The sequence below is a fragment of the Grus americana genome, chromosome 5 (genome assembly GCF_028858705.1).
Source record: "Grus americana isolate bGruAme1 chromosome 5, bGruAme1.mat, whole genome shotgun sequence".
Taxonomy (NCBI): domain Eukaryota; kingdom Metazoa; phylum Chordata; class Aves; order Gruiformes; family Gruidae; genus Grus; species Grus americana.
This window is the reverse complement of record NC_072856.1, coordinates 29,412,228-29,426,904: the sequence shown is the minus strand read 5'-3', so window position 1 is coordinate 29,426,904 and position 14,677 is coordinate 29,412,228. Positions and strand designations below refer to the sequence as shown.

Here is a 14,677-nt window from a genome sequence, read left to right as displayed (position 1 = left end):
GTGAGTACGTGAGGCTGCGTGGGACTGTGCAGCTTCGGGAGTTGCTCTGTGGCACTACAAGCAGCAGCGCTGGCTTACCAATCAGTTTAGTGACATGCGGGTGGTCAAACTCCTTCATACATGCAGCCTCTCGCAGGAACTCCTCAATGTCAGTCGAGGTGAAGATGTCAGCTGGAAAAAAGTGACCATAAGTTTTCTTCCAAGGGACTTTACAGATAATGATTATCAGAAGCTTGTTCTTTGTGGCACTGCACATCCTCTCAGACCTACAGCTACATGAGCCAGTTTACAACAAAGCAGAGCCTGACACTTTCTCCTGGGATGGGCGGCAGCAAGCACACTTTTATGTCTCAGCATGACTGAGTCTTCTAAGGTGCTAGAGCTAAGATTTCTTAAATAATCACACTACTGGAGACCTTGGACCAAATTCAGCAGTGACTCACATCAGCATAAATTTGGAGTAATTTATTTCTCATTGCTCTTACTCCAGATTTATGGAAGTATATCAATATAATCAAGAATCAGTCCAGTGGACTACTTCCCCCACTGCTGCTGCTCAGTTTAGTGGTAGTCCTCCAGTCCTTTTACAAGATCAGACTCAGACCTGTAGGGGAGTATTCACATTATCTGCTTTAGGCAAGTAATTTACATATGATTCAGAAGACAGAGGTAGATTCTTTTTACAGTCAATGGAGAAAGGAAAGTGCCTCTGGAGGGTGACAGAGAGTTCCCAAGTTAGATACCTGAAGGCAGACAGTCTGACTACACAAAATCTTGCAAACTGGTTAGAATTATTGTTTAAACTGGAGAAAATGATGCAACTTAACACTAATGTGGTATTAGTATATTTATTTAGTACAAACTGGTATTCTGTGGCAGCCAAACTCAGCTCCAAAGATAAGTGAGTGTGACTCTACTTTAAGTCAGACACAGTTAATTTTTGCATTACAGGCAACAGGGGTGAAATAACATAGGTTAACATATATATATACACATACATATATGCACGTACTTGCTTTGACTTGTACCTATTTATTAACTGCTTTTCTTGTTACAGACTTCTGCCTGATGAATGTGTTAGTTGCCCTTGTTATATACACTCATCAGATGACAAATCAGAAGGGAGTTGGACTACTTAGGCAAATATGCTTGACTGAGACGAGTTAGCTTGCCACTGCATTCAGCCCAAACACTCTTCTGTTTATTCTAGGATGTAGGCTTGGAGGAATACCGTCTTTCACTGCTGAATTATTACGGCAAAGCCGACCTGTCTGAGCTGTCTACGCCACATGATGTAGTGCTGTGGTGAATCAAGCTACTGAACGAGATCTCTATACACAGAAGCTGTAGCTGTGACTTGGTTTTGGTTGCATTCACCACATGCAAGGTGCTGTACAAGCAACTATGGTGCTCTTCCTTGAAGAGCTTCCACTACAAAAAGACTGACATGAAACGGATGGAAGACAACATGGTTAGAGTGGCTGAGCTGGAAGCTCAGAGAGGAGTAAAGAGCATCAGGGGATGTCTGCAGGAAAACAGGACAGATAGCATTTAGTCTTTCCAGGCTCTCTTAAGTACTTCAGGTAGCCCTGCTTCCACTTACCTTTCAGCATCTTCACTGCCACTTTCTGGAAAGAGCCATCATCTAGCTTCAGTAGTGCCTCTCGAACTGACCCAAACTCCCCTGTGAAATGACCAGAGCAGGCAGTGAGGGAACAGGTTCTTGTGAACAAAGTATGATTCACAGCAGGTTCACTCCAGGGGTCATTGGCAAAGAAGCTGAATAACCATAAGAAATGCAGTTACCAGCTACATTTTTCATTCTGCAGTTCCAGCCAGCAGCTTTCAGCATACATGTGCCTAGAAGAGGTGGCACTACCAGTAGACAGATGCCACTGTGCTGGCAGTCCAGAAGGCAAAGGAAAACAAGAGGGAAAGGAAGCAATCCTCTACCAGACGGACAATGCACAGTCAGAGTATAAGCTAGGATCCCAGGCATACATTTCTGGGGAAGCCATATCACGAGGGCTGAGTCTGAGTGAGGCTCTGGTCAGAGAGGAGGCTATTAGCTGGAGCGACGAGTGGATGGGTTGGCTGAGGAAGCTCTCAGTGCTGACAGCTGTCAGAGCTGAGTAATGGTGCCAGGACTCAGCCATTTGAGACACAATCAGGCCTTATGTCTCAAAACTCAGGGAATGACTTCTATGAATCACAGCTGACCAGACAAAACATAGAACACCTACTTGTGTGTGCATGATATGCTAATTCACAGGAGGCAATGTTTACCCTGGTGTGTTCTCTGAGGGAGATAAGAGGAAATGCAAGTGGCCAAACCCTCTTCAAATTATTTTAGCCTGAAGTGGCTTTATACCACAGCATAACAGACTCTTTGTATTACATCTGGCTCTAGATTTGCTCTCCCTAATTTTATAACTGCTTACCCCACCCAAAATGCATAAGTATGAGGAACTCTGGTACTGAAAAGAAGGAAGCAAAATATGCCACTCGGGACACCTACCCCAAAAGCATTATCTTTCCACTAGCTTTTCACCAGTGCCTGTCACTACTGTATGGCACATGCTTATTTCACAACAACCATGAGCAGTGAATCTGACCACAAAAGAGGAAAATGAGAAAGAGCAAAGGCATTTTGTACTGCTTCCATATTACGGACCTGCTGCTCAGCTGTAGAGTCAGCAGAGCCCAAGATAAAGAATTCATGCCATCTTATAACCTGTATGCTGAGCGTGGGGTTGGGGGAACGGGCTGACAACACAGACCAAATGCGGCCAGCTAGCATCCTCCCACCAAGGCCATCCCCAGTGGCCCCTCTGCAGCCGATTCCCAGTTTGTTACCTGTCATGGGGACAGCCCAGAAGGGTTGAAGCAGGATCCCAGAAACTGGCCAAGAGCTGACACTCACAAACAGATGACGCAGCTGTTTAATTACCTAGCATTGTTAAGCCCTCTGAGACCACTTCTTCAGGAAGTTCATCTTCCTGCTCTGAAAGAACCACATTTGTTCTAAGAGGAATGGAGCGGAAGAATGCTCCCAGTGGGAAAGGGTCAAAGAAAACTGCAATAAAATTAGTCTTATAAAGAAAAAGGAAGCCAAACACTTCAGCTTCCTTTTGCTTATGACCCCTGACTTATGCTCCTCTCTTAGTTATTGGTGTTATTACACATTTTCACTTATTTCTAGAGATTGCCTTCAGCCTTAGAAGTAGGGAAGGATGATTCAACAGTTAGCACACTGGCCTGCCATTTGGGAAATCTAAATTCAAACTCATCTTTTCACACAGAGTTTCTGGGCCAATCTTTTAGCTACAGTTAGATGACAAGCATCCCATCTTTACTCTGCCCATCCCTCCTGACCTGGAAACCTCAGAGAAATGTCAGGAGCACCTGTGTGGGAGATCCAGATGGAGATCCAAAGTCAGCAGAGCTCCTAAGGACCTGAACTAATGAGGACAAATGTCAGCAAAAGTCAGTACCTGTTCCAAACGTGCCTCCGTAAGAGACCAAACTAAAATCTGGAGTCAACCAACCTCAGATGTTGAGAATATCTGAAACTGAATCAACATTTTTTTTGAGGGGTTGGAGTGTTTGAGGTAGATCATCTCTGTCTCTTTATTGTCTCAGCCCATTTAATACTTGACGCATGCTTATGTAAATGGAAGGAATTCTATAGCACCACTTTGTTAGTAGAAAGAGCAGAAGTTTAATTTAATATTCCTTTGTTTAAATCTCTGAAATAAATCCACACACCAGTTAATCAACAGTACTTTGGAAAGCTGAGCATAGACTGCAGTTCATGACTCTGTAGAGCCATATTATAGGAATGGCTTAGCCAATATCCTCTCAGTTATGCTAAACCTTTGAAATGTTTTATCCCAGCAGAAGGGAAAGTTACATTTAAATTGCCCTCTACAAGCAGAAAGAGAGAAAACAAGCTGCTTGTAATTGCTTCTCCCTACTCAACAGTAAACGTAACACAAGTGGGACTTTCAATGTAAAGCCTTGTTCAGTTTTGGTTCTTACCCTTGCCCAACATTCTTCCCAAGGTGAACTGCTGTTCCTGGATTAGGACATCTTTGAGTTTTGTCTTCAGCTCATCACTGATCCCTACACTCTCCACTGGAAAAAAACCAACAAAGGAAGAGTCAAATAAGGGATACTTAAATATTCTGTCACAACATCAAGAGTCACTTGTTCTAATCTCCATCTCCAATCTGATTCCCATACTGTAAACAGGAAACCTGAAAAAGACAGAGCTCCCTTCCATGTCCTCTAGTGTCACCACAGACAAGAGGCCAGTAACTTTCAACTACAAGAAAATGTACCAACAGTGCTGAAAGGGAGAGGGTGTAATAATACCACCCTTAAACACACCAAGAGCAATAGGAATACAGAACTATTGTAAATAACGCTGAGAAGACAAAATCCAATCCGAAGGGACACTGATAGACACTGGTTCATACACCTTCATTTAAGATGATGGAGATGCACCAGTTTTCAATGACTGGCTCTTAGACTATTTTAAGTACAGTACAAGTCTCGTGGTACCTGGCTGAGAGGGTAATGTAACATCCAACAGTTTATGATCACTAGATTTAATGGAGAGACCTCTAAACCCAGGGGAGCAAAGTGAAAGACAGCTGGAGCATCATCCCAACCCAGCCATGCAGCGCTACTACAGAGAGCCATGCCCTTGCTGAACCAGGAGACAGAAACAGATCATCTTAACTCTGGCCATTCCTGGGACTCAGCTTCCTGTTTGAGAAGTTACTAATTCCTGGCCTTCCAAGACTGGTTAATTGGTTCGTGCTTGTAGCACAGCTCAGCACACTGAGTTTGAGGCGTACTGCTAATATTGTTTAGCCCTATTTATCTCACTGTTGCGTAATATTACAGTTGAAGGAGTGTGAAACTGGGGCAGGGGAGTGGCAAACTTATGCCTTGCACTAATATACACAATGACTGTAGCTGTAATTAGTAAGTGCTATGTAATTGGTATGGTAACAGCCATTCTGACCTTTCACCTCTCCTATCCACAGTGTCTAAGCCTCCTTGTAAATTAATCCCATGTTCTTGATCCAAAACCATCAGTTTCAGGGAAAACAAGAGGGCATAGTGCATGCATGAACACAGCTTCTCAGGCAGAATCACTCCGGTTATTTTACTTACATGTTGCTTCAATGAGCTCTGGGCCCTCCCTGTTGAAAGACCTGGCAGCTCTGAAATGGACCGCTGGATCCCCTCTGCCAACCACACTGCCAAAGGCATGGCTAGAAGGCAGAAAAGACACACGGGGCCATGATTACATGGGCCATTCACTTCTAAAAAGGTGTGCTGAACAGTATGGATGATTTCTCATCCCTTGCCATATAAATACTGCAGACTGTTTTGTTAAGAGGGAGTAGCAGAAGAGGAGGAACGATGGGTTTATGCTGCCTTGCTGATGCACCTAGAGGGGGTGGGAGCCTTCCAAAACAGGGGGATCACTCATCCTGAGTGCCTGGGAGAAGCTGCAGGTTGGAGCAGGTTGCAATAGTCACATAAACAGAGATGCTGCTGTGAGAGGGAGGTCTGGGAGACTTTGAAAAGAATGGGAACCTTGCTTGCAACAAGGAACAACCCACAGCCAAGTGTCAGAGGTGATGGAAAGAAGACTTTCCGGGGGTTCCAGAGGGTTCTGGGCAGTCAGGAAGTTACAAGCAGCTGCTAGACTGAAAACCAGCATGGGATGAAGGGCCCAGCCCAGACGAACACAGAAGATGATTCATCTGTGGGTCTTTCTCTTTGAATCTCCTAAGCAGCAGCGCTAAGGACTTACAGAATTACCTTAATCTAGTTTGTATTTCCATATTCTAATAAAGCCCAGCTATTGACATCACATTTTTTCTACTGTATATTTGGTGTTCTCATTTGGAAGAAAAGGTAGGGCACTTTCCTTATAGTCTCTAATCCAGGATCGCCCCTCAAATTGTGAAAAAACACTTATCCAAAGAAAGTGCCAAAAGTACTCAATCCACAATGCTTTTTGAAAAATAATTGAGTCAGAAACCACACTAGAGGAGAAAGCAAAGATCCCTCTAACCAGAACAAGGAGAACCTCCCTTACCCAAACCGAGTTTCCTTTCTTCTTTTTCGAAGGAGAATGAGAGCCAGGGCAACAGCCGTGACCAGAGCTGTAAGAATGCCGAGTGCCACAGGAACCCAGGATGTCCCATAAGGCGGTTGTCTCTGGCCACCTAGATGACGGAGAAAACACCAGTCAGGAAGTCAATGGTAAACAGACCGTACTGGGATATTTCTTCTTTTTGCTTTTAAATGGAAAAGCCATGCTGCTGGATCTGGTGTACACAGTGGATCTTTGTACACTGGAATTTGGCATAAACAGCTACTCGGTCAATCATCAGAAAAATAAGCTGTTTCACACAGCAAAGGCAGAGCAGATGCATTCAGTTATCAGAACCTATTCTTACTTTTGAGCCTCAAGAAAGTAAAAGGTGCTGCTCCAGATTATACTACTTTACATGAGCTCATGATCTAGAGTGCTTTAAACTGGAGTCTCAGGACAAAATGGTTGCTTAACATGAGCATTTTCTGTGCAGGTTTCACCTTGTTCTGTTTGAGGCAGCCAGCAGAACCTTGACCAGGCTACACAGTAATGCCTGAATGCCAACCAGATTAACATTTTAAAAGACAACAGAGAAAGACAATTGCCTCATGGAAATCTCATTTAAAATATTTACATTTCCCCTCTCACGCCTCCCACAAAGAGAAGCACCCTGTGGGACTTGATATTGGCTGTAACTTCCCAATGTTGTGGGTTGTAACTTCTCAATGTCTCTCTACCTAAGAAAAGGTGAATTTTAAAAAGTGCCCTGTGAGTCAAGAAATAGGTTAGGCAGCATGCGGGTTCCAATTCTGGTTTAATATGAATATGTATACTTTTGACTACAAACTATCTACAGAAGAAATGGAGATGCTGCCAATCTGAGTAAGCTGCCAGGGAAGGAAGATAAGCAATATGGTTATGAATAAAAGAGTATTACCCATGCTTGGCAAACAACAGATAAATTAATCCAATTCCCTGAGAGATTTCTTCTCCAAATACAATTATTAAAGATTAAATGTGAATTTGAATGGGTTTATTAAAATCTAGGATAGCCCTCATATCTCCGAATTCTTTAAAACCAAACAAAAACAGGTAACAGGTCCCTAAGCACTTCCTTCATTTTCATGCTCCCTTGCTCACCTTCAGGAGTTGACTGTGTTTTACGAGAACCTAAGAATTGTCTTTGACGATGTAAGTAATCCTGTTATGTTATATGTCATGAGAGTATAAGTAAACCTGTCCTCAAAAGAGATATTATGTTAATGGGCTGAGATTTGGATGAACCTCTGCATAGATGTATGTGAAAAGGAGTCAGACATGCTTACTGGCACAGTCCTGGCAGGCAAAAAGCTTCTAAGGCTTGGTTGCTAGTTACTTTGTTGAGCCTTATCATCCAAGTTTTTACAGAAGCAATGTTAGTCTAATAAACAGGTAGAGCTTAAGGAAACAGAATTCTGGACCATTGAGGAAGCAGACTAGTATTTCTCCACTTGAAACAAACTATCAAAGCTTTAGCACCTATTTTCCAGCATCTTATCTCCTTCAGTGACTCACGTATTCTTTTTCTACCCAGAAGGCTTTATAGGTTCTGGGTTTTATGATACTCCTTCTTGCTGCACCTTTTGACCTGGCCTTCAAGGCTGCTTATGAGGAGGGAGAGGGATCAGAAACAGAAGTGGAATGAAAATACAACAAAAGGTAACTTCAACCCTCTCCACAATTCCCAAGACAATCACTTGGGCTGTTCCTGCCAAACAGGGTAGAAACAATTAACAACGCTGATGTAAAAGGTCCTCTCTGATAGTTAACGATAAAGTTTCCTTCCCCCTACATAAAGTTTCCTTCCCCCTACGGTGAGACAAACCTCGCTCTGCCTGTTCTTCTAGTCTCTGACTGCTAGTTGGCCTAGTGAAAGAGCAGGGATTTAGGTCACCTCTGCTCTGGGGGGTCCCTCCAAAAGGAGGATGAATGAAAACAAAACAGAACAGAACAAAACAAAACAAAATAAAACAATTCTCCTTGTTTCTAAACTGGCAGGAATCAGGAGCCTATCGCACAGTTTATAAATGTATCAGAAATAGAAATGAATGTTGAAATTCACTGCTTCTCCTCCTCTGCCCCAGAGATCATTGTTTCCCACTCGTGCCACTGAGTTAGAGAGGATAGCTGCAGCCCAAGTAAAGATCAAGTTGCCTCTCCTCCCTCAACTCTGTCTCTCTCCCATCTCCTGCACCCCCCTTTTCCAACAGGCATATGCCTTAAGACTGCGCAAGGTAGAGAGAAGACAGTATTATTAGATGAGCTTAAATGAGTATTTAGGAGCCCTTTGATGATGAGAGAACCCTTTCTTATTTCTGTAGCAGGTTTTATATCACAAAAGCGTGCAAAGAACATAATCCAAGAGTCTTCTGCATACAATCATGAAGATTGCAGATAGGAAAAAGCTATTAGACAATTGAGAGAGGTTTTCTACTGAGAATGTTTCTGAAAATATTAAAACAATCTTTACTAATAGTGCACAAGATGTCTGCAAAAGCAGGGTGGAGCTCTCACTAGCTTTGCTGTGATGACAAATACAACTTAAAGTTTATACAAGCTTAGTCATCCTTACTGCCGCACTGGGAGCTGGTCAGAAACCACCCCTGGCATTTCTCACGTAAAGCAACCAGTGCCAGTTTGCTATTTTAGGAAAGGAAGCAACTTATATTTTCTACCAGGCCTGAAACAAAACTGCAGTCTTTCTGCAGCTCTGCTGTATAAGGCCTGTCAGTGTTTCCACAGCAAACCTTTATTGCCAGCCTGTTATGCTTGTGAAGAAATATATGTGCTTTCAGACAGCATTTGGCCAAAACAAGCACCACTCCTGATGCTACTTTTTTTGAAGTGGTTTGTAAATAAAATCAAGCAAACATATTGTGCTTTCAGGATTATCCCATTCCAGCTCCCTGTAAAATGCAAACCCTATACATTCCCTGGCACTTCTTGCCAGTGCCGGCCATTTTCTAAAGGGATCTTCTCATCCTTTCAAGTACTTTTCTCTGTATTTGGGTGCCACAGAAAATACCTGAGAAAAAAGCAGGAGAAAAAAAATCATGGAGCCCATGCCCAACCTCTAGTAGAGTCAGCTCTAGACCTCTGCATCCCTTCATTCTGCTTTAAATAATTTGAAAGCTTTAATCCCAGTGACTGTGTGCTCACACATAACCATCAGTACTGACTTCATCACAGGAATCAGGTTACCAAAGGGCCTTTCTGAGTAATGTGGACATTAAAATCAGCATTAGATGTACTACCGCAAGTAAGGCTATAGCTCTCTCCTGGTTACTCTGCCCCTATCCCCCACCTCCTGCTTGCCTGGGAACTCCACTCTAGGTTCCCTGTGCCATCTCTAAGCGTGGAGGGATCAAGAGGGATAAATGTCCATGTGATTCCTCAAAAGACAGGTGGAGTGGGAAGAAAGCAGTGGCAGGTGGGTCAGCATCAGAGATTAGAGGTTGCTGTCTTGTCCTGCTGCAGGCGCTGGGAACAAAACCTCTGGAGACTGTGGCATTTTTGCATGACCGCACCTCACTGACTACTTATCACCAGTCCATATTTTTATTTGGAACATCTTCCTCTTAGTTGTTCTACAGTTTCCTTCACAAACAGCATTCTCTTCTCCCTTCTACCCATTTCCCCATATAACATCGAGCCCTTCTCCATAGCCTGGCTCCTGTTTCCCATTCACTGTGAGATACAAGCAGCAATCAAACCAGCACAGATGAGCCTAACTCTCCTTATCACTAGGAATGCACTCCACATACGCATGTTCTTCCCTCCCAACAAACCCTTCTACATGGTCCAGACTGGATGGTACAGCTTCTATACCATCATCTCCCTCTTCTGCCAGTGGCTCAGCTTTTCCACGGAGAGCGCTAAACTGGTTTAATATAAACACATTGAGTAAAACCATTACATAACCCCATGTGGCCATGGTTTAAATCAGGCTCAACTGAAACTAGTCAGGAATGGCTTCAAATTAAATCAGAGAAGAGAACCTACAGCGGAGGAGTTTTCTGTCACATTTACTTTTGTAAAGAGTAAGCCTAAACAAAGGATTTCAAACCTTCATTTGCACCTTTTCGATTGTGTCTCCCCTTGCCCTGCTCTGCACTATGCACAGCAAAAGTCCATTAAAGAAGACACAGTAGTGGCCAGAAGCTGTTTCGTTTATACCAGCTCTTTAAATATTATTTAATTTCTGCTCTGCTTGATGAAGTGTGCTGTTGTGTAAAGCCATGTGGCTCAGTCAGCGGTAAGCACTGAAAGGGTACGAGTCAGAGAAAAACAGCAGTCTCAGTGCTTCTGACTTTTTTCCCCAAAGTGAAGGGAAGGCGGTGGACACTCACCCATGACTTCTTGGGCTTCAAGCAGGAAGAGATCACTCCAGGGCCCGCATCCTGCAGAATTCAGCACGCACACCCTGATGATCAGGTCTTTGAGAGGATTCCATGTTGTGAGATTAGCTTTTGTATCCTGTACGATCATCTCCCCCTGAGAGCAAATAGCAACAAACTATAAGCTGTCTTAGAAGGAATCTAGTCTAAAACCTCACCTTTAAAACCAACCCAAAACATTACTGTGTACTTCACTGGTACTACAATAAGGGTTGGGAGTTGTGACTCCTGGGTCCTAGTCTCAGTTTTGCCACGATCTTGGGCTGTCATCTTGGGTTTCTCTTCTCAAAAATTGCTAATTGTTTCCCAGGGTGTAGGGAAGATATAAGGTTTAATGATTTCCTCCTTTGAGGTCCTGCCATGAAAGTTGCTATAGAAATGTGAGGGGTTTTTTCTGCTATTAAAAGATATACCTCCTTCTTGTGGTTTAAACACAAAGATGAGCTAACATACTGCAAAGCATCTGACAGTTTTAATCCAAGGGAGGAGTCTGTCTGTTTTAACTTGTTGATCAAACCCCAAATGGCTTCTGAATTTCATAGCCAATTTTCACTTAGGATGGCAAGGCCAACATATTTTCAGTAATTTTGTGCATCTTCTTCATATACATCATTTGCAGTAAACCCATGAAGATTTGGCTGCCACCACTGACACAATGTAAATTCAATGAGAACTCAAAATATTGTCAAAGTCAGTGATGCTGACCTAGTATGAAATGGGTCATGCAAAAAAGGAAATAAGTCTCTTTCCCTCTAGCTGTCTATTATTACTGGCTTGTTCATCATTAATAAGCACTGGCTAAATACATGTTAAGAAGTGAGAAACCATAAGAAATGCCGTGAACTTCAAAGGCAGATAGATACCTGGGAAAGGTCAACGCTGAAGAACAAATGAAAGGCCTTCTACCTTGACAGGGTCCTTTCAACTCTCTATATATTGTAAATGAAATAAAAGAATCCGTGACCTTCTTTCTGTGAGTTACAGTACAACTCATTCACTTGTTAAATAAACCTTTACTGCTAGGATTTGGAAAGCCAAGTCCCAGTCACAGGAGAGAGAAAGCCCAGATCCTGCATAGTCTGAGCTGCCTTTGGGACAGCACTAGAAAGAGGCAGAAACAAACTGAGTTCTATCTTGTCCTTGTTGTATGAGGAATGGCAGAGAACTGGTCTGTCTGCAGATGAACATTCAAATGAAGGAATTCTGAATATGCCAGGAAGGGAGAAACAGGCCTAAATCTTGAGGCCAAATACTGAGGAGTTGTTGCAGATCAGAACAGATCTGTTTACACAAAAGCAATGCCAGCAATCTAGTTCCCTGGTACGGATGAGGGATCCTCATGCCTAGAAAATTTAATATGAACATTCTCCAACCCTATGTCTAATGGCTCAGATACCCTCTTGATCTGTTACCTGAGTTACATTATCCTGAATCCACTCCAGCCTGTATCCCAGGACATTTTCTTTCAGCACATCTGGAGCCACACCTTCCCACTCCAAAATCAGACCAGGATCTCTTTGGATAACATGGATATTTTGTGGGGTGCTGCTTGGAGCTGAAAGCAGAGGACAGAACAGAATCACTCTGTGCAGGAAAATAAGGTGCTATCCACACTGAAAATGGCTGAAAAGACAGTTTTACCCTCTTTCCTGAGATCAGCTGGAAGAGAGAATGTGAGGGGAGAGAACAACTTCTGCAAGCCACCAGCACTATGTTTGCTTCAAGTGGAGAAGATAAGGTTGGTCAGTGTCTCTTGTTTCTTACCGAGACCCCAAGGACCTCAGAGAGCGAATGGGACATAGGCCCAGCATGCAGAAGCCCCGTGTCTGGTCAACTTATATATCATGCATCATTGCTGTTAACCACATTGGACTGCATATTATTATTTTATGTTAGGTGTTAGGAGACCCTTAGAGTGGACAAGCAATCTGACAGTGTAATGTTTCCTGAATTTCAGAATTAGCAAGGAGGAGACCAATGAAGTTTATCATCATTACTTTTTCAGATTCAGAACTGCTTTCCTGTTCTTGTCTGCTATTTGCTTACCAAGCTCCAGGGTCTGGAAATAAACCCTGTCGGTGAAAGGGGAGCTACCCATCTCATTGCTGCACTGCACACGAACACTGTAGTTGGTGGAATGCTTCAGGCCTTGCACACCATAGGCAAAGGGCGGCACTGGGGTGACTTCAGTGGAGACCTCCTGGCCATCTGGTGACTCGGCTACCTGTGCCAAGAGTGAAACAGAGAAGACTGTTACCATAAGCCATATGGCGAACAGGTCCACAGGGATAAGAATCCATTTCTTGGTTAGTTTAGGAATGTGTAAGAACAGATATGGCACCAGTGGTGTTTAAAATACTGAAAAGGGAGGTGTCAAACTAAGAATCATGAGCCGTGTCTTTATTCAGTTTAAGTGACATCACTCTCCTAACTCTGGCAGTACAACAATTTTCCACCAGCTGAAAATTTGGTTCCATCTTTTAAAACATTTCCTTACCTATGTTACAAATTCTACACTTGATTATTATTTCCTTTAAAGAAAACTAAATGTGCTTGTTGCTTTGAGTGCTAGTAGCTGGCTTCTGAAGCTTGTCTAAATTTGGGCAATGAAAACTGGTCGATCAACTCCCCTGTTACCTAGTGTCACCTTTTTTTCAACTCCTTCTTCAGCAGTTTATATATTTTTAGTTTTGTAGTGGATTAAAGACATGGTAGACACTGGTGGCTTGGTTCAACTAAACTGTTTCAAATTAAACTGAAAAGAAACTTTTTACCACTGTTAGAACCCTCCTTCCCCCCATATCTGAACTTTTAAGCAACATAAATATTAATTTAAATCTGCTATCACTGTGTCCTTTTAATGCACAGACAGGTTCAATGTTCCTGCTTTTGTACTGACAATAGCAGAAATCACTGCATAGCTCCCAGGCTCAGCCAATCTTTCTTCTCAAATGCATATGAAATGGCAGAGCTAGGGGTAAAAGCAAGGTGTACCGACAAAAGTGAAACACTCATGAACTTTATGTTCTTTATATAGCAGTCTTTCTCCCATTCTCCCTGCCTTTCTGCTTATTTTCACACACACTTTTGGCCCACTGATTTATACAGCTAATAAAAAGAAAGAATCTCAAGTTTCCTTAATAGAAAAGCATATTGTTGTCATTATCAGTGTTATCCAAAGCAGGGAAAAAACAAGCAGACTTTTGTGTAAAACCCTGTCAGTTTGATGATGTGTTTCTGCTCAACAGTGTGAAGAGTCGGTGCTCTTACATCTGCCCTCTTTATGCCCTGGAACATGGTTTGTGTTAACATAACAGTCAGTAAACACGGTGATTCCCTACCCTGTCCCCAGAAGCAATCTGCCTGTCTGAACATGGCGCTCCTGGGGCACGTGCTGCAATTCCCGAGTGCCAGAAAACCACAGCCAAGTTTCACTCCCCCTTCTCTTTCTGGGAGGCTCTGAGCAGAAGTGCAATCGTAGGGAGCCAGGAGCATGTGCATTTTCACATGGAGATGTGGGTCAATGTCTCTCACAAAATCTCTCAATGTGGAAGACAAGGGAAGCACGGCTTTCTGTCAGTGGAGGGTTATTACCGAGTTACCCTGCTCCCAGATCCAAACGCAGGAACTTCATCCTCCCCAAATAGAACAGAAAAGGCTTAGAGAAGGGTTGAGAGACTGCTGAGTGGACAGAAACTGAGCTGCTCTGATTCAGCCTCTTTTCCACATGTCCCATCCCCCCCACCCCTGCCCCTGCCAAAAGCGAGGAGAGGAACTCAAAACCCAGGGTGATTAGCATTGCAGCATGCAAGCCAGAGAGAATAGGCTGTTCCAACTGGAGATAACTCGCATTGTAAAACAGAGGAAGAAAACCATTTTTGACTGCGAACAAGAACAGAAGCAGCAACAAAATCCAGAGACCTGGGCCAGCTATTCTTTCTGCCAGTAAGTTAAAACATGATGATTTCTTTTACTTATGAAAGGGAATAAACATAAGAGAATGAAATCTCTGGTTTCCTCCTCAAATAAAGAGGACTGCAAGTAAATTAGCTAGGCTGCTTCCAGCATACCTTGTGTTTATAATCCTTCTCTACATAGTTGGCAACACCCCGTAGAA

General features: G+C 43.1%; 1 protein-coding gene across 6 annotated transcripts in view; it reads right to left on the bottom strand.

Moving 5' to 3' along the window:
• The window catches only part of TYRO3 (TYRO3 protein tyrosine kinase), a 45,154-nt gene that overhangs the window by 11,597 nt on the left and 18,880 nt on the right, over positions 1–14,677 (bottom strand). For all 6 annotated transcript variants that reach the window (XM_054827451.1, XM_054827452.1, XM_054827454.1 and 3 more), the window contains 8 exons: positions 12,607–12,784; positions 11,973–12,115; positions 10,513–10,657; positions 6,125–6,254; positions 5,188–5,288; positions 4,042–4,137; positions 1,604–1,684; positions 79–171 (listed from right to left, as the gene is read on the bottom strand). In XM_054827451.1, the coding sequence (XP_054683426.1) occupies positions 79–171; positions 1,604–1,684; positions 4,042–4,137; positions 5,188–5,288; positions 6,125–6,254; positions 10,513–10,657; positions 11,973–12,115; positions 12,607–12,784 (967 nt within the window). The remainder of the gene's footprint in view (positions 1–78; positions 172–1,603; positions 1,685–4,041; positions 4,138–5,187; positions 5,289–6,124; positions 6,255–10,512; positions 10,658–11,972; positions 12,116–12,606; positions 12,785–14,677) is intronic.